The sequence below is a fragment of the Phalacrocorax aristotelis genome, chromosome 15 (genome assembly GCF_949628215.1).
Source record: "Phalacrocorax aristotelis chromosome 15, bGulAri2.1, whole genome shotgun sequence".
NCBI classification, from domain to species: Eukaryota; Metazoa; Chordata; class Aves; order Suliformes; family Phalacrocoracidae; genus Phalacrocorax; species Phalacrocorax aristotelis.
The window spans coordinates 13,048,012-13,071,744 of NC_134290.1; the positions used below are offsets into that span (position 1 = coordinate 13,048,012).

Below are 23,733 nucleotides of genomic sequence, written 5' to 3' on the forward strand. Positions count from 1 at the left end.
TGCTTCAGTAGAAGCAGAGCATGAAAGGCAGCACAGAGAGACACAATGTTTTGATGATTAAAGCACAAATACGCAACAAGACTATTCACTAGTGAAAGCTCCCGGCCACCTTTTAAAAACCATGACTTCACTAAGAACAAAGAAGCTTTTGGGTGTCTCTTGGGAATGAATACACGTGCAACCGGGAATCCTGTGGTACAAAGCCTCCAAGTGCAGGTATTGAACCTTCTCATCCAAACCCAATTATTAATACTCCTTGGTTGGATGTAGACCATTCTTCTACTGTGAGAATAAGCTCTTGTTATTTTCTTTGATGGCTCAATGGCAAGGTTCAGTGGAAAATTAGCTCTAACCTTGACCTTGAGGCGCGAGAAGCAGAGAATACTGTCTCAGCAGCAGTGCAGTGAGAGAATTAGTGTCAAAAAATGTTGGAGAAAGGAGTCTTACAAAGAGAATGGAAAAATTCCCACTGCAAATTCAGTTCCCCGGGAAAATCGTAACCACTGAAAAGTCAGCTTGCAAGGACAGGATGATTTAATTCTTTATATTCTTTTAATACCTTGCATTAAAGACAAGGAGAAGAACATGTTTTACTTAAGTACTTATTACTTTCTCTGGGAAATATTTTTTTTTCTTTTGTAGTTTTAGGATCAGGAGGTGATGGAGGTGAGATGGGGCTTGATCTGTGGGAGGCCTTAGCAAGGCATGGGTTCCTAAATCCCTGGTTAGGTGCTGAAGTCAAAAGTCAATTCAGCAAGCCCCTGGAATTACCTTCTCAGCATTAAAATACTTAAGGTGCCTTCATTTCTGGTCAATGGCCATTATTTTGTCAGGCTTGAAGGGGATTTGAAGGGAGACTTGGATTTCAGCCCCTGCTCCACTGAATATTTGATATAAAATACGAAATATTAATAAAGCAAGGATTAGGTAGGACACTCCTCTCTCAAGGGAGTGCCTCAGCTAATCTGTGGCGTGCACCTTCTCTCTCTGACCCAGTGAATATTTAATTATTTAATGCAAGCGGAACAGGTTCAATAGGCGAGAAGGAGCATCAAGCAGGGAGTCAAAATGCTCCTCTGGAATAAAGGGAACTGCAATCCCTCAGGCAGCAGCGTGACTTGAGCCCACACCTGCTGTATTCTGGGCAAATGCTGATTCCACTAAAGATGGCTTTAGCTTTTGGGAAGATTTATGAGAATTGGCACTGCTTTGGCAGCACCTGCCTTCTTGTGAGGGCCTGCAGTGAGAGGACTGGTGTTGTACACTGAGCTAAAGGAAAAGGAGTAATGCCACACACACACCCCCACTCACACAATAAAAATCAATCTGAATTTAGTTACTGTTGCAGCCTAGATTTTTGTTTTCATAGCTATAATACTTTTGACTAGCAGTGTCTTCCCTGGATTATAAACGGCACTCACCAGCAAGCAATGCTCTGAAGTGTCTGTAAATATTTCTTATTCAGTTTTACAACATCATTTTGAAAGGGCAAATAACATTTGGGAAAACGGAAAATGGCATCTGCAGTTACCAGTGGTTTTTTGGCTTGTTTGGGTTTTGGGTTTTTTTTGTTTTTCTTTTTTTTTAATTATTTCTTATAGTTGTGCCTAGAAATCACTCAAGATTAGGCTGGGAACTGTGTATGTGCTAATTATAAGACATTCCTTGTGCCATCAGCCTTATTGTTTGTATAGCCAAGATGAAGTATAGGAGGAGAAAAAAAGTGCCTCTATATTTGTCGGAGCTCAGCGGCAGGAGCAGAATTAAAATCCATGTCTGTCCTTCTTGAGCGTTCTACTCGTTAGATCAAGATGTCTAGCAGAGTTCAGAGATTAATTTCATTTTGGAAAAAGCCCCAGGCACCTACTCTCAATGTCACTTGCACGCAATGTATGGAGTAAATTGGTTACTGAGTTAGGAGGGGTCCTGAGGGATTTGCCTCTCAAGCCTGCGCTTTGGCTACTCTGCTGAGCTGCTTATAGCACCCGTGTATTACTGTACTGAGATTTGGTTCATTTTTACTGAGGAGTGAAAGGGAGCTTGATCCTGTAGACTCCAAATTATATCAGTGGCTTTGGATCAGCCCCGAAGACTGTTGTGTTTCATTGCTGCTCACTGCCGAGTTCACTAAAACAGATGAGTTATTATCAGTGTTCTTCCATGCACCTGCTTGATGTCGGTGGCAGCTCACCACCTAAATGGCTTAGGATTGGTTTTGCCCCTCGGAGACTCGGGCAGCAAAGTGAGCAGCAGCACACCGCGCTCCTGAATGCGACGGCCAGAACTGCCGCTCCTCAGACATCCGAGGGATGAAAGCCCGCGTGCTGATCAGACGAGGTGTGTGTTGGGAGCACTGCTGAACTTGAATGGAAAACGTTTTCCTGCGCAGCCAGGATTGCTGCGTGCGGTTTCCCAGCAGGTTCCCAGCTCCCAGCTTAGAGGGGAGTGAACGCTACTTGTAACACATGGGAAACTGACGCTGAAGTCGAGTTTTCCCAGCGTTAGTCCAAAATGTTAGTTACAGATTTTTGGATTGAATTATTTTTATATAAAGTGCAAAGGATTTTCCTTACAGTAGCTAGTGAAGGGTTTAAGAAACGAGAGAAATTTCAGTTAAAAGGCCTATTTGTCAGGGTAACAATTTTGGTGAATTGTTGTGAAGGATTTTTTGCCATTTTTAGGCAGTGTTCCCTCCAATTATTATATAATCTTGGCTTATGGGTCCGAATTTAGTTCTTCAGCAGGCATCATGACAGAAAAGCGGATGTCCGAAGTCTTAAAAGGATTAATGCTCCATATATAACCAATAAAATTGATTTGTGAATTAGGGGCCCTCTTCACAGAAGTAATAAAGTTTTTTTTTTTCCTGCAAGCAGTGAAACTTCTTTCTTGTAGCTGTCAGTGTAGTCATTCTGCATCGGTGTAAGATATCGACAGTGTGCTCAGGGCAATAGCAGAAAAGGGCAGAGATTAAATAAGGGGAAGGGAGCAATCTCGGCTGAGTAGAGCTGTTCCAGGCCAATTGCAAATACAATAAAACTATAAGGCCCAACCCTGCTCTTGGAAAAATGTTCCTAGTAACTTCAGTAACGGTGCAATGATTTTGTATGATGTTGGTATTGAAAATACGCCTCAGAGGTGCTGAAACCGGTACTTCTTGCACACCAGGCCTTCAATGCAGCTATGATAATTATCCAACTCGGAAAAGTTCCCTTCCTCTATTGATTGATTAGCGCACGCGTCAGGAGCTCAGCTCGTGTCAAACACTGGCTACAGCCTGGCTCTGACTGAGCAAGGTACACAGAAAATACCACAAGCCTGCACTGAAGTGAATGCTAAACCAAAAGCAATCAAACAGCGCTAACTGAAGAAATTTGGAGTGGAAAATCTCTGGTGAGCAAGGTTCACTTCTCGGGAATTAGAATTAAACTGTAAGAACAGGAAAAGGGAAGAAAAATACTTTTTTTCACAGGAGATTTAAAGGGTGAATTGATGTTAAATGGACAGCTTGATTAACAATTAAGGAATAAAGTTAATGCTGTTCTTGGAAGAAGTGCATCAGAAAAATTTTCTAATGATTTTCAAAGGACTCCGCTCTTCCCCAGCCGACAACGGGCTTCGCACACGAGCGCTCAGGTGAGTGGGACTATGTATGCGCTGATAAGGACCAGCGACGTCTGCAGAGCAGCCCCTGCAGGCCTGGTGGCAGAGGATGTGGCGCTGAGCAGCACTACTTCACGGCTGCTTGCTTTTTGCAACCGGCACGCAAACTGTAAAGAAAGCAAGTCATGCCAAAGCAGGCCGTGGTGAGCGGTGCTTCAGAAGTCTCTGCAGCCCAGACGAAGAGATTGTTAGTGCCGGGGCACAGGGAGCAACAACCCTCACCATCGACTGAATTGATAGACAGGCTATGTACAGCTGGTAATATCCCAAAGGTTATTCCCTATACACTGGATATAAAAATTTAATCAGACTCAAGATATATTTGTATTTTCCAGAAGTTGTCTATATTACTAAGTAATAATAGGTATGTACTTTAAAAAAAAACACCTTGGCTGAATGAAACAATAGACAGGAGAAATCTTTTGTGCTGATTTTGCTTGGTTCCTAATTAATTCATTCCAGGGCTGATCACTCAGTGTATATAGATGCAGAGAGACAAAAAGCTCACCAAACTTAATGCTATTAGACCGCAAAAGAGTAGCAATATCTGAGCTTTTAAAAGTGTACATAAGAAACAGGCTGTTAGGTTGCTTCTAATTTCCAAGGCCAGAGCATGAGAAAGGGCACACAGGAGAAATTTAGAGGGTCCTTTATAAGGCAATGGCCATTCTGTTTTCTGACACATTAGGGCATAAGGGCAAAGAAAGACTTTAGCAAGGTTTATGAAGTCCTGGTGGGGCTGGAGCTCAATATTTGCAAAGTAAAATCTGCCCCTGCCCCAAAGTATTGCTTCTTCACGTCACCAATTTCATAGACAATAAAAAGCTCAAGCGATGGTAGTGACTTTTTCAAAGTTGCACAGTATAAGTCATGCAGTATTCCTGCTCCAGAAACAACATGTATTTGATTGCGCTCTACATCTTAGTGTACTAGAACTAATCTACTAAAATATTCATGTAGCAAAGAAAAACGGGAATAAAAAAAAATAATGTGCAGTGTGTCAGAATTAATGTGCCTGGTGAACATTTAACTTTTGTATTCCTAAGAGTTTTTTAATCTTGCCACCTTAATGGTGTTCTGACGCAGCATTTTACATTTAGTATTTTTCTTTTTTAAAGTTCAAAGATGAAATGAAATAAGGATGGGAAAGGGAGGGGTAAGTGGAAGAAAATAAAAGAGGACCAGGAACAGTATAGAGCTGAGTTCTTTGCTTGGTGAATAAAGCTCATAAACACCTTGAACTAATAATTTCCTACATAGGTTGAAATTCAGAGCATGCAAGCATAGAAAGCTGTGCAGTAATTAGGAAAAAAAACCAAAGACCTAATGAGATTTCAGTGGTACATATGCAGAGCTGACCCTTAGTCGTAAATGAATTCCACCCTCACATGGCTGCTCTTCTGCATGGATGTGCATGAAACATTAATACATTCGCATGAAAAATCCCACATGTCTGTAATTTGTTTTCATTTTTTAGTTATGTATTTCTGGTGCACATGTGCTGGACCCTGTGCTTAATAGTGAGCAGCCTTTTTAATACCTTATTTTAAAAAATATGTAAGGCATTTGTGATGTTAAAGGCTCCTGAAAATCCAAACTGTAAGAATGAGTTTGAAAATGCTGAAATCGAGTACCTAACTCTATTCTGCCCCCAACTACAAATTACAGATGAAGCTTTTTATGCTCTGACTCAGAAAGAAATTATGAAAACTTATTTTTGGCAACAAACTGGCTGGGCAAAATGATATTCCAAACCGCAAATTTTATAAAAGTCGAGAGTGTGAGAACAAAAGAGAAAAAGAAAACAGGGCTGTTTGCCACAAAGACAGGTTCACAGTGTGGCTGTGCTGGGCATACTGACCACCTGCTGCATCAGGTGGGAGAGGACGTCTAATCCATCATGGAACCTGAATGTACCTCCTCCATCTTCCAGGTGTTCACGTATCCTCCCCCCAGTCTGGCCTGAACCCGGCACAGCTGCATTTTCCTGAAGGCACAAGGGCTCTGTACGATTACACAGGTCTTTCTGCACAAAGTTTATTGCAAGAGGTGGTCTGCTGGCAGCTCCCCGATGGAGCAGGGCTTATGTTAGAACTGAGGTGATGAACTTCAATCTTAACAGGGAGAGAAACCCAAAACAGCCTCGATTCATTAAAAGAAACTTGTATCGGTTGTTTTAAAATTATTCCTTTTACAATGCATTTTTTAATCAAATAGGAGAGCTCAAGCTTTAAGGTATTCTGTCATTTTCTGGCTGAACTTTCTTTGCAGAATTAATTTGAATTGTGCAGAAATATTCATGGCCAAAGACATAAAGATACAAATCAGTAAGGAAAAAAAAATATATTCCAGATTCTTCTCTGTCCCAGCTTTCCCTATGAACCTGAAGCCTATGCAGTACTTCAACATACACTTTTAATCAAGGATATAATGAAGTGTGTGCTCAGGTGACTGAAATGGTCAAGATGCCTTGTCTCCAAGTTTAATTAAAAGACTCCTTCCTTGAATTGTGTTGTACAAAATTCTCATCTGTTTCATGTTTGTTGTAATTACAAGTGGTCTCTTGTCACGCAGCTCTGTGCGCTTCTCTCCTGAACCTGTACTTTAATCTGTACGAGGGGGCACAAGTAGGACATTAATCTCCCTAAAACAACGTTCTCTCTTGCATAGGTTTCCCGCTAAATAGAAATCTGCTAATTTCTGAAAAATGGAGCTTTAGCAAGCATGGACTTACTTTTAGCTTCTCACTACCTCTGTTCCCTTTACTGCCCTCTTGGCTTCTTTATCTATAATTGTACCATAGACTAAATTCATGGAAATATTTTAAACACATTTAATTGTAAGAGTGTGCTTAAATCACGCCAGCTACAACAGGATTTAAGTAAGTTTTTGTAAGTGCTGTGGTAAGTAGGGATTAGATCAATCTGCCTTGTTGGGTCAGGACATTTCACATGGGGACAGTTCCCCTTTTTTGTGCTTTCTGTCGTACCACCAAAAGTGTACTCGGCTGCCCAGGAGGAAGAGTTTGTCCTTGGATAGCTGTCACTGAAAACGTGGTGCCTGGGTGTGCAAAGGTTCGACACCTATCATCCTTGACAGGCAAAATTGCACCAGGCTGTCTAGTTAGTGGTGTCTTGACAAGAGTGTTTTGCCCTGTGGGATTCATGGGGGATTTTGAGCGATTACAGAGTGGACAGGCATCATGAATGTTTTGGGGTTGCCCAGTGCTGTGAACTAGATGTTTAGCACTTACTGGGAAAAAGTGAGTGATGACTTATTAACTCCACTATTGGTCACCTGGCCCTGCTCGATTTTACACCTGCCTTTACCAGGTCAAATTGATGTGAAAACAAACTGGGGAGGTGTTTATTGTTTTAATCAAAAAGCCAGATGAATTAGGAACAGGAGGACTGCCATCTCGGATTAAACCAGATGGACTGGGGGTCCATCCAACCATGCATCCCCACTATAAAGGTCAAGCAGAGTGCTGCTTCTCCAAACACACGCTCCCACCCTTCAGCACACAAAAGATCAGGGACTTCCTGCACAAGCAGCTGCATCTGAACTGTCACATTTAACAATCCACAACAGAGCTATCTTCCATGAATTCATAGGATCCTTTTTAGATGTCCATAGCATCCTGTGGCAAGGACTTCCACAGAGTAATCTGCTTGTCTTCCTAATATTTCTGTGCTTAAGCTAGAAACACTCTCTAAGGCTATTACTATGACACTCTTGAAGTCAATATTACAGGGTATACGCAGACCCCAAAGTACGATTCTTTAGAGCAACTCGTTAGCATGAATCAGAGATGATGCTCTGAGGCGCTTTATAAGGAGAAGACAACTGTGTGGGACAAGCAATAATCTTTGTGAGTTAAATTTTGTCAGTTGTGCCTGTCTGGGAAGTGGCTGAGTGGCGTTCAGCTGCAGAGAGAGAGATAGTAGCAATGTTTATGTCAAAGCGGAAAAGGAATGCAAGACTTGCCGGTACCTGTTCTGCAGGGTCCTGAGATCTCTGTGAGGTTTGGCTGCCCTTAATTCCTGTTGCAGATGAAGGAAACAAGTGCCTTGTAGAAAGTACATAGTTCTTTGGTCTTCAATGTAGAAGGCTATGAATACACTGAAGAGACATAGTGTGATCTTACAATTCTAAATGCTGTGCCTTTGTTTTCTCTGCGGCTCCCTTTGTTTACTCTTTATATAAAAGTTGGTCCACAGAATTCAGCTGCTGCAGAAAACTTTCTGTGATCATGTAATCCTCTGGTATACCACAGTTTCTTTTCATCTACCACTATAGCAAAGATACTGTACAAAGCTCATTAAGGCAGAGCCAAAGAATCCCTCTTATTTTCTCAGTGCTGTTAGCTTTTCAGCTGTCATGTCACCTTTTATTGAAATTCTGCCGAGTCCTGCGAGCTCGAGGGACCTCCAAGAAACACAAGCTATTTCAGTATTTGGCATACATTTCTCTGAATCAACCCTGAACAAAGCAGGGTGGTAGCAGAATAACACCGCGGTGTTGGAGGATTTGCATTTTGCAGAGGTGCAGCATGTTCCTTACCATTCGTGGTCATTAAAAATGCCAAGTCACTTTCTATAAGAGAAATAGCATGTTGTCTTCACTCAGCTCTAGTGCTGAGCAAGTGCGTTTTGGATATGCTACACAGTAGTTTTAGTTTTTCCAGGTGATGCTGCCTTTGTTCTTGGTTTCTGCCCTCTGTTTTTGAATCTTACTCTTGACTCCTCAAGGACGAAATGGTGATACTTCACTGTAAACTGAAGTTATGGCTGCCGTATTACAGGACCATCTCACCATCTCTCCCCCTCCACCCTCAGTTTCTGACTCTCAATCTGTATTTATCCCACGTGATACCGAAGTTCTGCTATCCCCATTTTCATAGTCGAGGAATGAGTAATTAAGAAACTTGCCCGTTAGAAGAATTTCATGGCGAAGAGAGGCATACATACGCTGCCTTGCTGCCAGGACGTAACCAATAAACCCCCTGGTGCGGGGGCTGAAATTTGTTTAGCTGTCTCATCTCATTTCCTATTTTCATCTTCTCTTTCAGACTAACAGCTAAAGCCGTCGCTGTTCTCTTACCAATCTTGGGAAGCTCGTGGATCTTTGGGATTTTGGCTGTCAATGCCCACGCATTAGTATTTCAGTATATATTTGCTGTTTTCAATTCACTACAGGTAAGTACCTGGTGGGAAAGTTTATGGTTGCTGAACTGCTCCTGAGATCCAACACATGGATCATTAGTAATGTTTTCACATGCCTGTGTTTACTGGTTTCTTACTATGTTCATTCCTCTGTCTTTTAAGCCTGTATTGACCAGAGAGCGCTGGCAATTGTTTCATCTCCGTGTAAACAGAACTTTTATCCCACTCCTTAGTGCTTCCAGGAGCAATAATTAAATAAATGAGACAGTGAGCTTGAGAAATGAAATTCATTCTCCCAGCACCATGTACCACAGGCAAGATTCTCTAGTAGAAATACTGGAACAATTTTTCAGTGTCAGTTTGAGGCTTCATTACGGTGCCTAAATGAAAGCGAACAGAAGTTTGTGGGAATGCCACGGCATAAGGAGAAAAGTGGAGCTATTCTGCATGCTGCAGAAACCAGCACGTGACTCTTGCAGGCAGGCAATTAACCCTCGTCTTCTTAAGGCACCAGTCCAGAAAAATAGCTCTGTCCAAGAAGGAACATAAGCATCTGCTTAGCTTTAAGCGGATTTTTCAGTAGAGGCATAAATCTATAGTTGTGTTATAATTCTTTCTCGAGTAATGGTTACAAAGTGGAAGAAGAAATTAAGTCCTGTAAATCCTTTTTTGCCTCAGGAACAAATACCAGCATGGCTGTAAAAAGAGTTCAACAGAGTTCTCCGCATAAGCTAAGGAACATTCCAATTTTCATCCAAAAAAACCCCCCATAAGTTTGGCTGAATAGTCCCCAAAAGAAAATAAAATTACTTTGGGAGGGAAAGGGGATGGGACTTTTTCACTTTCCATGGGACAAAAAGCCCAAAGACAGCAAAATTCTTTTGTAAAAATTTTGCTAATGCTCGCTAATACCTCGCTTTTCTAGTGCGAAAAATATTGATCTGGTGTTTCCCAAAGAGCATTTCCCTCTGCCTTTATCTTTACAAGCACAAACCAAAAGATTTCTTTTTCCTGTGAAAACAGAATTCCCACTTCTTTTCAGCCAGATTTCTCCTTTAGCACCCCAAAGGCTACGAGGTGCTGTTTTACAGGAAAAGGTCCAGACAAGCCTCATAGTAACCTAACGCCGCAGGTTTCCCCAGTTTAACATGGGGCACGATTTGCCCTACCCTTCGATATTTATAGATCTCCAGCTGCTCAATGCCTGCTTTAGCCAATATAGTGAGAAATACATTATTGTATTGCATTCCCCACTGTCAATCTTCACCCTTCTCCCTTTATCTCTTTTCAGGGATTTTTCATGTTCCTGTTTCACTGTCTTCTGAATTCAGAGGTATGTAACCAAATGGTCTTAAAAAATTTGGTGTCACCAAAGTCAAGTAACACAAGTATAAGACAAGAAAATACTTTCTCCATTATCGTTGCCTGCTATGCCACTGATTTCTTTTTTCTTTCAATTAATACATGACAGTCAGTGACTTTGTATATTGCATCTTTTCAACCCATGCTTGAGGTTTATTCTTTTGTAACATAAGAAAGGTTCAAAAAAAAACCCCACAAAGCTAAGAGAAAGCAGCTGAAGATGAAGCAAAGAAGCACTCCTGAGGGCTGGAGGTGCTGAGCAGGGCACAGGCTGTGCTGATAAGGGAGGATGCTTAAATAGTGGGAGCAGGACTCGCTCTGGCAGCCCCATTGGGGAGCCTCTGGCTTTGTTACATCTGCAATTCCAGAGAGGAAAATAAATATTATTCTCAGGAAAACATACTTTTGGGAGTTGCTCATGCAATCCTTAGTGGGAAACCAAACAGAATAGAACATATTCCAGGTATTTTTCTTGGCAGGAAGTTCAGTTATTCACAGTGGACCAAGAGGCATCTTTTTGCATTAAGGCTCTCTCAGGGCAACTGGAGTAAAGCCAAGGCAAGACTGATATAAATGGGGCTTGTGGAGACCATCTCTATCTCTGCTGGGCCTGGAGCTTGCACCATCCTCTCCTCCCATAGCAGATAGCTGAAAATGTTCAGCCACACGTATTAGCGACAAGGAAAGTTTCTTATGAAAAGCATTTCCAGCACGCTGAGGGCGGGTACTGCTCAGGGAATACCCACATAGCTTTCATTGTCCCACAGCTCGCTCTCCTGGAGGCCGCTAAGTAGCTCTGCCCCGTAGCGTCCCGCCTCCTCCTGATGACCAGTAGCACTCCAGCTCTTCTGTGGAGACGTTATTATTTATTAATATTTGCCAAACTATTCAGTCTTAGAGCATTGATATGATCTTTGCCACAATCAGTTTGGAGAGCCAGGACTGACTGTGAAATCTTGATCTTTGTTGAAATCAACTAAAGTTAAGCAGGCAGGTTAAAGGTAAGGAGGAAAAAATATTTCTTTATTCTATTCTCCCCCAGGCTTAGAAAGCTTTCCTCCTGCTGTCAAGCTTCAAAAGCCTTACATCTAATACAAATATTTGATTTGCTGCCATTTTTCCAGGAACCTCATGAGAAATTAAATTCAGGAACTTTTCAGAATTTGTATCCTGAAAAACCAGTTCATTTATAGCTAATGTGAACTGTCGTTTTTGCAGAGCAGGTCTTATTGGCTCCATCATACGCTGTGCATATCTAAAATACTTCAGCTAAACTGCGAGAATTCCTCTTGAGAATTTTGTTCTTACCATAGAAGTAAAACACAGATACTGTAAAGTGAAATCTGCAGATATTTCCAAGGGGTTGGGTAAAAAAGCGAGCTTTACTCCCAGTGCGCCTGGACGAGAAATGCACACACGCTAGAAGCAGCACAGGAGAACGGGTTTGACAGGGACCTGAGCAGCCTCTCCTGCAGCACACGTCCAGCACCCTGGTGTCACCCCCGACAGCTCAGCCCTCGAAGCCCCCCAGCCTCCCTCAGAGGTTTGGCGCTGTGCCTCACCACTGCCACTCCCGAACCGTAGGTGTCATCGCTCGTATTGCAGTTTGAGCTTTTTCTTTCCTTTTTTAGCTGCTATGTTTATGAAGAGTAGATAATTCCCTTCCTCTCTGCAGGAAAGGGAAGACTGTAAGACTTAGCCTGTCTTCCCTCAGTCTCCTCTTCTGATTAAACAACCTGAGCATCTCATAACGTGTGTGTGCTTGACCTGTGATCACCCTCACTGCTCTGATCTTCGGGGCTGTCTCCAGCTGGTCCCTGGTTTTCCTGGGATGCTGGACACAGCACTGTAGCTGGGGCCATGCCAGCGTCGAAGAGGGAGGAAGGATTACTTCGTGTGTTTTGCGGACTATGCTCCTCCCGACAAGATGGTCTTTATCACAACATCGTAACACTGGTCAATCACTTCCAGTCAGTAAGCCTTGATAAATCTCACCTACTTGCCTAAAGAATGAGTGCCTTACCATCTTTTCGTTATGCAGCTGATTATTTTTACCTTGGTGCAGAATCTTCCTACATCCACAGGGAATTTCATCCAGCGTCTTTAAAAAATTCCAGATTTTCAAAAAGCTGGCAGCTGCCTTACGTCCTCGTGGCACCTGAGCACTATCAGGGCTGTGTGAGCTCCAGGGAGAGCCCGCCCAACGCGGGGAGCTTGTGGTCCAGCCCGGGGCTGTATATTTAGTCAGAAAATGTGAAAGTGAGATGCTGAAAATCAATATAATGGCACCTTATGAAATCTTTCAAACCAGAACTGCAAATACGGGGCATGTACGCTTATGTGCCCTGCAGTTTTGTGGGTTTTTTTTTTTGCTTTTATTATGTTTTTTTTTTAACAAGGTGAATGGTAATGCAGTCATACCTTGGACATCTAGAAGGATGGGATAACCCAGATAACATGAAAATGTCGCCAATGAAATGAGACTTAAGTGAGGTCATAAAATGCTTTGTATTTAACGTATGGGTACCTGAAAAGTGAAGTTAAATTTTAAAATAAGACCATAAATATAAAGAAAAATGTAGCGGCAGATTGTTTGTTGTTTTTTAGTCCACTGACATTAATGTGGAGGAAGGATAATGGGGAAATGGTTGTAGGCTGCACCTGTGAAAATAAACACAACTTTTTCGAAAGAAATCTTCTATCTGGTTTCATTTTTTTCCCAAAGGTTAGAGCTGCCTTTAAGCACAAAACCAAGGTCTGGTCCCTTACCAGCAGTTCAACTCGCAACATCAACGTGAAACCTTTCAGTTCAGACATTGTGAGTATTCCGCCTTCCTTTTTATTCCCCCCATTGTGCCTGAAAGTGTTCACATTAAATTCTGTTAGAAAGAGCAGGACACAAGAAGGCACGTGGGTATTTTTAGTACCTGACCTAATGCATGGTGTAGACGGGTGGAATCAGCAAGTATTAAGTTGCAACCTCAATATCTGTTTTGAAAGCAAAGGACAAAATTCTACTTTCTGGTAAACTATCAAATAAAAGTAAACAAGGTTTATGAACCCTGGAGTGTGGTTCAATCAGACTGTCCCCATCAGTTGTAATGGACTTCATAATATGCAGCATTTGGCAACATATTTGTCTGATGATGATGGCTTTTTGATAGGTCACTTTTACATTTAAGCCTGAGGAGTAAAATCTTAAATAAATCAACACAAAAATATGCTTTTCTAGCTCTCCCTAAATTGTCTTGAGGGAAAAGACATTTGTTTTTATACAGAGCCAGACTTCTGAAGTGATAGGCATTATTAAGTGATCGCTGCCAATCACCTTAGATCCTGGCAATAACTGCTTAAAAATCCTTTATAGCATATGCTCTTAAGACACTGTGACAATGCTTAATGTAAATAGATGCTTTCAAGCTTTTATTTCATCCAGACGAGAGTGGTTTAGCAAAATAAATAAATCCATTTTCAATATTATTTTGTTTTCCAGATGACTGGGAACAGGCCAGCCACATCCCCCACAAAGCTGAACACCTGGGATAAAAGCACCAATTCGGCCAACCGCATTGATTTATCAGCAGTCTGACAGTAAGACCAGCTTCTCGGAGAAAACCAAGCCATACATTCAGGACCTCTGACACAGTGTCCACCAGTTTTTTTTTCTCACTGTTAATACCAGCAGAAAACTGCTTTTTAAATCACTGCCTAATAAATTGGAAGTCGCCGTGTTGTTTTGTTGGGTAAATCGCCCTCATCCGCTTGCCTTTGAAACTGTAACACATTCGACCACTTGGCTATTAGCAATATCTGTAAAAATAACTAGCACAAATATACACTGGATGGTTTTGTCAGCAATGATGAAAACACTAGGTACACAAAAAAAGGCTTATTGCTATCTGAATCATTCCGGCTCCCAGAACTGAGGAAAGGCAACATACCTCTGGAAAGATGGATTTTTATGCTCTAAAATGAAATGCTTCCCATTGTGTTGTTGTAATGGGGCTATTCTGGTCTTGCTGTGCGCTCTCTGTTTACATTTATTACCTTACAGAATCCAATTATTGAAGTGAAGCTTATTCAAAATACATAGTGTGGTGATTAATTTAAATGCTACGAGGAAGCCAGGGCTTGAGGGAGAAGCAGGTTCCAGCTACCCAGCTCCCAGCATGGGCGTGGAATTAGCAAAGCTGATATACACGTGTCTCTCTGCTCCTAAACAGCGTATGTAACACCTAATACTTCTACACGTGGCCTGTTAGTATTTTAGATATTGCTGTTTACATTGTACCTGTAAAAGGCAGAAATGGCTAAGGATGGCCTATAGGGGTCCACAGCATTTCTATCACTGATTTGTGTCTGCAGACATATCACAACACAAGTATTAGTATTGCTTTGCCTGAAGCGTTTGGATGCAATCAGCAACTGTCCATCAAGTGCGTTTCACAAATGCGCTGTAGATTTTGGAAATCAAAACCTGGCACTGTGACTTATCTTTCTCCTTTTACCGGTCAAACCGAGACACTGAATTCCAACCACAAAAATGTAACACAATGATATACTGTGAAGACAGCCAGACTACAAATAAGTCTATGTATTGTTACCTACAGACATCTTTTAAATAGGTCTCTGCAGAGTCTTTTGTGGTTTTAAACCCTGCTCAGCACTTAATAGCTTCTCCTTTAGGACTGCTATGAAGTATCTTTAAGGAGGAAAAAACACTGTAATTTTTCTTTTGACCAGTGTTTTGTAGGTTCTCAGAAGTGATGTTTGGAGCACAAGGGGGTGCAATCTCGCCTGTGCCAGTGATGCTCCTTTCCAGCTGGGGGTAAAGCAGACTATAAGCCCCAGAGGTGCTCAGACCCCCTAAGTATGTGTCTTGCGCTAGGATTTACTCAGCAGCCAGGGCCTCCAGAGCCATTTCGAAAGGTGAGGGCCCCATCAGAGTGGCGTTGCAGCCATGTCGTCGTACCCCAGCTCTTCCTTGTTTGCGGTAGCTGTCTCCCTAACACACCAGGTATCCTGGTTTGCAGGAATTACCACGGTGATTAGCTTTCCCATTGCTATCAAAATACCACAAAGGGAGGGAAATATGCAAATCTTCAGCCTCGTTTTTTGCTAAGGAGTTTTTTTGGGGGGTTTGTTGTTTTTTGTTGTTTTTTTTTTCCTTCTTTCTTGAAGGTTTGTGCCTTCAGCAGCTCAGACCATTTCTGGTACCAGTGAATCTAGCAAGATATTTGCTATTGATTTCCAAGAGAAAAGGTATTTGCACGCTAATGCGCAGGGTGGAAATTGTTTATCGGCTAGCAAATTCGTGAAAAAGAAAATAAAAGTAACTTGATCTTTAGGTAACAGGAAACATTCGTTAATTAGGACGGAATATAGTGAAGTGTTTCATCCAAAAGAAATGGAGTTGAAAGTTTAGAAAATATCAGTGCATTTCAATTTTGATTGATCCAAACCAATCTTTCTCCATGTTTCCTTCCCGCACTAAGAAAAAGTTAACTGTTTCAGTTTGGACCAATCTTTTCCACCTCCTGTACCTTCTCCCCTTCCTGGCCAGGGCTTGTTGGTGTGGTCACCAAACCGAAACCCCACAGTCCGCCCAAGCTCGTCTGTGGCTGCAAATTAAGACATGCTACAGAAATTATCTTAGTCGCACCAGATATACGCTGGATTAATGCAGCTGGAACAGAGCCAAATGTGACACAGTGCATGTCACACGTATACATGCATGAAATACACAAGCTTCTAATCTCATGTTTCCTATTGCTGAATAACTCCAGTTGCTGACAGCCAACTCTAAAAGGCGGGTCAGTAAAAGCTAGGTGTCTAAATGGCTGGGTCTTTATTTTGGCTTTTGTGCATGGCTTTTCCCTAGCCTTTTCTGCATTGGACTGTCTTACAGCTGTGCAAATATATGGGCTTTTCTTGGCCTGAGAATGATTACTTTTTTTTTCCCCAAAAGACACAGTAGAAGGAGCCCTTGGAATGTATGGAGGAGACTGTAACAGAACAGTACTGTGATAACAGAGTTCAGTGTTTGTATTGTGTGCAGACAACGTATTTAAGCATATTTTTTTATACTGGAGCATGTGGGGGTTTGTTGTGGGGTTTGGTTTTTTTTTTCCTTACACTGTGACCGTGGATATAGATTGAAACCCTCCTTGATTGTTTCTCATCTAATCATTGTATTATAGCACAAACAGCTCTATGAGTGAACCAGAGGACATATTAAAAGCTTTTTTTAAAAAAAAAAAATCTTAATTTTTAAGACTATTCCCCTCTACACAGTTTTCATTGCCTGCGTTTCTGTCCATGTGATGTACATTGATCACCTGTGTCACTAACCAAGGTCCACTTGAAAAAACACGTGTGACATACAAACGACAGCAGTATAAAGGGCTAAATCTGTTCTTCATCCAGCTACACCCTTTTCAAAATTGTTCACCAAAAGTAAGAAAAGCACGAGCATGTTTTTGGTTTTATACTTTAGACCGTGACATCGATATATACTGAGGGAGCATTTATTACCCTTTATCTACTGAGATCCACAGTGGATAACCCGCGCCCCGTGCTCTAACTTCTGAACGTTGCTTGTGATGGAGCCGTTTATCTTGTTGTTTATGTCACGTGAGGTTAGGAGCTAGAACACTGTATTTATAGTACTGGGTTGGGGGTGGGGTTTCTTCTGTTTTTGATAAACTAGTAAAACAACCACAAAGTACAAATGCGTTCCATTGCCAACTGAGTCCGTTCTTTTTGTTTGATTCAATGTATTGTAGTTGTTACTGAATGCAGCAAATGTATTGAGTAAGAAATGCTCAAATGAATCTTTAACCAATCTCTCCCTGCCCTCAGTCTTTTGAAGCCTGAAAATCTTGCAGTTTATTTATGGGCTTGTATATAGCAGCTATTGCAATATTTTTTTCAGGGCAGCATCATTTTGTCAACGGTATGAAATCTTAATTGAATGAGATGTGAGTGTTAAAATAGGTAATGTAGCAAGAATGACTTTGCCAGTAAGTAGTAAAATGATTTAGTTTTGTTGTTCTCCCCCTCCCCCCCAAATAAAGAAGAAATCTTAATTTCCTAAAATAACTTTGTATTTGTTCAAATTATTCTTTTGACATGGGTTATAAACAACAGCATAACAATTATGGCTCCCTATGAATCCTATTGTGATTAAACAAGCAGAGCTGTACTCATGAGAGTCCTGCTATATGCATCAGGTGTGCCGTGGTAATGTGCAATATTTTTGTATTAAAGTTTATACCTGCAGAATACACTGAGGAAAGTGATTTCCTCCCCTTTAAGAAAGGAGCCTAGTTTACGAAGCAGCTCCTGCAGATCATTTCTTCTAACCCAATTAGTCCAGCAACCTGACCAAGGTCAGTTCCCAGGTGAAAAAAATGACATTTATCGATATAATAAAGAGGTTCTGTCTCAGACTTAGAGGGGAAAATCATTCTGCCAGATCTCTGAAAATAGAATTTTGTGTGTGACATCCACACATACATTTACATATATTTTTTATGTATATATCTATTTTTATATATATCCACATCTGTCAGAAGTCTCTTCCCATCACCACACCTGCATCATCTTCTCCGCTGTTTTCTGTGGCTGGGGACAGGGCATTTGCTCGGCAGGAGAAGAGGGGTGCACGTGCAACAGTTAACTTTCCATGGCGGTTTGCACTCTCCTCCAGCCAAGCAACTGCAGCAACTATCAGCCGCCAGCAACTGTCCATGTTGTGGATGCCTGGGAGCAGAGGCATGGTCAGACAGGGTGGTGTTTCAGAAATGCTGGGGGTTTTGTCATGTCGCTGCAGTTACCCTGCTGTGTGACCTTCAGCAAGTAACTTTTTTCCTGGCTATGTGTTTATTCCATCAGTGAAAAGAAGACAATGATACTGTCGTCTTTGTTAAGTGCTTCAAAACACTTAAGTTGAGACCAGAGCATTTATTATCAAATACTAATGCTACACCATAATTTTTGGTTCTTTCACCTGTTGCTGGCTCCAGTGCTGCGGACAAAAGCATTGTACACCATGGCTCCTAACCTTCGCCCTGTCCCCCCAACCACTGCATTACGTATTTATGCTCTGCAGAGTCCTGTCACAAGGGAAAGCATCTGTTAATTGCTACAGCATTAGGCCAGAGAGATCTCCGCTTCATTTTTTTGTAACAGCACAGAGAAGACCTTCTTATTGTGGCTGCAGAGCCTCACGCACACATGGGAGCAACCCTGCATGTGAAGTGGGGCCAGCAGGTCCACCCGCCACGTGCGCTGCATCACAGTGAAGGCAGGGAATTACTTTGGTGATGCCCCAGAGCTGCATCAAATGGATGGGATTCCTCTGTCCCTTAGGAACAGCCAACGGTTGTGGCCTTGCTAGCAGAAAGAGATCTTCTGGGGTTTAATACAGTCAGTGCAGAAAACCAGCACAAGGTTCAGGCTTCACTTCAGTGGCTCAGAGACTGAAACTTTGGCTTTAGGACTACTTTCACGCTCTAGCAGGGCAATGGGTCATGAAGAAAGGCATTACAAAAACTGTGGCATTTTTTTAAAAAAACTAATGCATACTATATTCAAACTTGATTACTACTACACTTTTATCTGAAAATGATAATGTAAATCCAGAAATGTTACATCTCAAAGAACAAATAGCTCCTAAAGCTTATCATCATAGAGGTGCAATCCTGTAGATGACATATTTTCAAGGTTAAAGCTAGGTCTATTATGATTAATAGGCTGCCAACTGCCTCTTCTATGTTGCATAGCTGTGTAGATGTGGTGGGGTAATGATGGGAAGTTAAATAGGAGGGGAATTATGTGATGAAGAGTAACTAGAGCAATTATATCCTGAAAAATTAAAGATTGGAATTTAGATGAGAACAGTGTTTCATCATCTTTCAATACCCATTACAAAGAAACCTTCCTCCCTTTGTATCCCTCCAAATCATGCAGCAAGGCATACATAAAAGAATGCTTTCTTGCTATTCTGTGAAATGTGGAGGGTATTTTTAACATTTATCATTCACGACAGAATAATAAATTAGGTAATTTTGGCACTGGTTTACATCATGCTTGCCTTTAAAAATATTTTCATTATATCTATGTTATGCTTGGATTACTCAATGTAGTATGTCATGGATAGTTACTGCTATAATTGCCCTTGTTCACACAATTTTCTTTCCCAATAATCCCATATGTTCTTGGAATTCGGAGGCCATATTTCATCTTGTCAAGGATGATTACAATACTAAATGTACCACTGACAACATATTCACCAGGTGCTGACACGTGACAGAAATATTGAGTCATAAGGGTGTCTTTTAGGCATTGTTCAGCGCATCTTTACCAAACAGCTTCCTTGACCAGCTGCTAATTTGCTAAAGGTAATTCCCAATAGAGCAGATTCAGGTTAATTTACCTATACCAGCGGCAACTGAAATCTTCTCTCCCCATGCTATTTTCTGTGGTTACTGTACAAAAGCAGACTTGACTGGGCATTGCATGTGTTCCTTTGAGCATGCTCCAGGTTAAGCATTTGCTTTTCTCTACTTACGAACATGGAATAATACATAAAAGAGTTCAACCTCTCCTTCCCCAAAAAAAGAATTGAAGCACTATGAGCAACCCTGTCACTGCAAAAGCCTTACATTTTACTTTGTGCTGGCAATATTCTGCAGAAAAAATACACAACAAAACAAAACAAAATTTTTACCCTCCCAAGTGTCTCCAGTTAAGCAGCAAAGATCAAATGGTCCCTGGAAAATCTGGGCCTTGTATACTAGGATTTCAACAACTTAAAATTCATATTATGTTGGCTATAGCGTGTTTCATTCTAGAGTTTTTGTTTCAGATTCTGCACAGGACAACTAAATGTGGGGAGGTCTTCTCACTTAGCCAGTCACGTATCACTAATTTTCTTAAAAAAAAAAAGGAGGGGTGGGGATATATGGGCATGTGTTCATAGAGGAAAAAGGGCAAAGCTCAGTCCTTATATTGACCCATGGGACTCTCATACTCTCTGTTGATGACTGCATGGGAGGCTTCAGGATATGACGCTTAACATCTGAGTATCTGCACAGGCAGCTTTCTGCAGCAGCAGCAAAGGACAAAAGTATGTAATAAAAAAGTCTGTGGACTATGTTTCACAACTGGTGAGCTGAATACTGCACATTTACATTGTACATTATGTGTTAAAATCTCAGCTGTATAGTCATAGAATCACAGAATAGTTTGGGTTGGAAGGCACTGTTAGAGGCCATCTGGTCCAGCCCTCCTGCAGTGAGCAGGGACATCTTCAGCTAGAGCAGGTTAGTCAACAGAATACACTGAAAGTTTGTGCGTGAACTGCATAACGTAGGGATATTTTTCAATCTTATGCTTTTATGTGCCTAAAATATTGCTCAATATTGCCTGCTAATAACAGCAAGTCAACATACAGCGTGCAGAAGGTCTCCCAGAATTAGTTCTTAAAATCCAGACTATCACTGGAAGTCTATACCACTGACTGGAATAGAATATCACTTATTTGGTGATGTCATAAATAATTTCTTATACCTTCAAACTAAGGGGTTATCAAAACTGATCATCACCTGGCAAAACATGAGTTTAATGTTGGGAACTCTCCAAGGATCTTGCCTAAGCCTTTAGTGCTTATCAGTTGTTAGGAGCAGTGTTCGATCACAGTCTGAAAAAGAAAAGTTAATTAAAGATGGCAAAACATGTAGGGCAAATGGTACACGGGGAGGCATCACCATGGAGATGATGCACATTGTGAGGAGAAGACAATAGCTTGAGTAAAATGATGATAACACCAAACACCAACAGCAGCTAGCAGTCTAAATCACACTGGTGTGAAAGAGCCACATCTGAAGATCTCACACCCAGAAGCTGTTGATTGGTGCTCTGGTAATACTGACAGCCAAATCACCTCGGAGTATTCATCTTTGGAATATGATGGTTATACACACGCACACGAACCTCTGCTGAACAGAATAACGTTTTTGCATAGATACACCCATTAGCTCCAGTGGGTCTTTGCAGCAAAGTCTGCGGCAGAAAGCACTGTAGAAAGCATTTTCCTGCTTTAATTTGCCCCGACCAGCTGGGGAGGCATTGACGGTGGCTGCTGTTCCCAGCAATACCTCCCCACGTTCACTTTCGCCAGCCTCCCCGAGTCCCTGCCTGTCCACGCATCAGCAGCAGCTCCCATATAAGTGCAGACATGCCCACCAAGGCGCCCTGAGCTAGCAAGCGTGTGGCACAGCACAGTATCACACAGCGTTTCTCACCGAGAGCCCCTGTGCGCTACAGCTGCTATAAGGTCAGCGCAAAACCCCCCGAGACTTTCCTGCTGCCGGTCCTGGACGCGGTTCAGCAGCACCCGAAGCGGGTTTCTGCAGCACGCTGCATCGCCAGGCGTGCGCACGCAGAGGGCCAGACAGGCGGGGACTCCCCCACGTTTGTATCAGTAAATGCTTCATCATTATCTCATTAAACGTGCACTCCTCATGTGCAGAGCTGTGCTTTTATTCACTGTTATGTGCCTTGTATTTCCGGTGTTGTCCTATATGTCTTTCTTACTGCTTATATCATCTTCAGGAGTGACCATCCCCCAGCTAAACACAGAGATTGCCCCACAGTAGATGGCATTTGCATCACTTGTATTTTGCAGGGGAGAGCACAGTATATCATTCTACAGCACAGCTGCAGAGCCAGGATATATTACATGCCTTCTACCTCCTCGCTGCCACAGTGTAATTCCTGTTTCTTTCCATAATACTGTCAAGGAACATCCTCTCTTTCAAACCCATTAAAGAAAATGAATAATCACAGAAAAAGTCATGTCAATGCATTTGTCACAGACAGAAAGCCATACCAGTGAAGCAGCGAGGTCTTCTCTTTTTTTCTATTAGGGGAGCAGGAATCACCCGGAATGTCACAAAACTGGATTTCTGCATTCTGTTCTACAACGTAGCTGGAAAAACTGCATGAAAGCCACTCTCGGCTTGTCTGAAGGGACTCCAGTGTACAAGGCATTTCTGTCAAAATCAGTTATTATTTACACTTACTGAATTGCCTGCCTCAGACACTCAATACAGGATACATTTGTGCTGCAAAATAAAATAACTCACGCTGTGCTCTGCCATCTTAAGAGCAGAAATTATTTGGATCAGAGTAGCCACTTAGGAGGATTTCAGTGGACAGTAAAGGATAATATTGGCGCCATGACTTCAAGAAAGTCACTTCTATGAGTAATTTCTCTTTGAATGCACGGCAGTTGAAATCAAAAGAACTTCTGAAATCAGACTTATTTTCTAGCCTATCAACAGACTAGACTCATGAAAGGAGCAGGCACTACAAACCCAGGCGCCGAAGAGCCTGAAGTCCAGCGCTTGCTGCCTTATGCAATTACAGCTGTGCTCTGGGGCTCAGGCTTAGGTGATGGCAATGCACAGGAGTCTAACGGGAGTCCCCACAACAGCTGGCATGCCGAGAGGGACCTGCCTAAGGCAGCTGGCAGAAAGCCTGAGGCAAGGAATACATCCTTAGTCCTGTCTCCTGCAAGCGCAGCAGTCTTGCATTCAGGCTGAAGCAAGGCTCCCCACCTCCAATGGGGTCCCCAGCCCTGGCATGGCACCAGGCGCCTGCTCTCCTGCAGCCGTGCAAGCAGTGGTGCATCACTCGCTCACCCGCACCCTGCGTCCCGCTCCGCTCTCCTCTTCCTTCAGCCGCCTAAATCCCTCTGCAGAGCTCATGGGGGTGTGCAGAGCAAACTTTGTGAAATGACAGTCTGTCTTGCCCCTGTAACTGTTACATTAGTCATAACTCTTAATGGCAAACAAAACATTTTGTAGAGAAACTTTTAGTAACATCGTCCTGTTAAGAAGATGTTTGGCCTATGAACACCTAGCTGTTCTTTCTGCAAGAAAAATACAGTCCTTTCTGGATGTGCATCAGTACAATAATTTAACATGGAAAGAAATATCAGATAATTTTTTTCCTATATATCAAAGCTCTTAATTTAATAGAGCTATTTTTCAGATAACAGCCTCAGTAATGTCACTACAAGAAATGCTCACTGGGAAGCTCAAAACAGCTAAACGCTAGTCTCCTCCTGTGTACTGTAATTCGTGAAGCATTGTACTTTCCAAGATGAGAAAGTAAGAACTTAGAGATGCAGTTTAAGGAGAAAAAAAAAACAACAAACCAAAAACAAAAAACATCCCAAAACCCCCAGAAAACCGCCAGAAAACTGCCATGCAAAATGAGAAACACAAAGGCAGGCTGCAGCCTTATTCTTTGTTTGGGCCAAGGGCCATAGACAGCAACTCACTTTGTTCTATGTAAGTGATGTACGTCTCCAAACTCTCCCTGATTGCCAGCACAGTAGGAGCCTGGCCAAAAATATCTCATTGCATTCAAGAAACATGCCTGCAGAAGTGGTGGGACACAGAGGATCTGCTGATGGTTCAGAGAGCACATTAACCCCAGCTGCAGAGGCACGAAGCTACCTGGGAGGGGC

The 23,733-nt window shown here is 42.1% G+C and overlaps 1 protein-coding gene across 3 annotated transcripts in view; it reads left to right on the forward strand.

Moving 5' to 3' along the window:
* The window catches only part of ADGRD1 (adhesion G protein-coupled receptor D1), a 160,614-nt gene extending 144,145 nt beyond the window's left edge, over nt 1–16,469 (forward strand). For all 3 annotated transcript variants that reach the window (XM_075110128.1, XM_075110130.1, XM_075110129.1), the window contains 4 exons: nt 8,735–8,861; nt 10,120–10,161; nt 12,916–13,008; nt 13,684–16,469. In XM_075110128.1, coding sequence (XP_074966229.1) covers nt 8,735–8,861; nt 10,120–10,161; nt 12,916–13,008; nt 13,684–13,779 — 358 coding nt within the window. In that variant the 3' untranslated portion in view covers nt 13,780–16,469. The remainder of the gene's footprint in view (nt 1–8,734; nt 8,862–10,119; nt 10,162–12,915; nt 13,009–13,683) is intronic.
* Nucleotides 16,470–23,733: the final 7,264 nt, after the last annotated feature.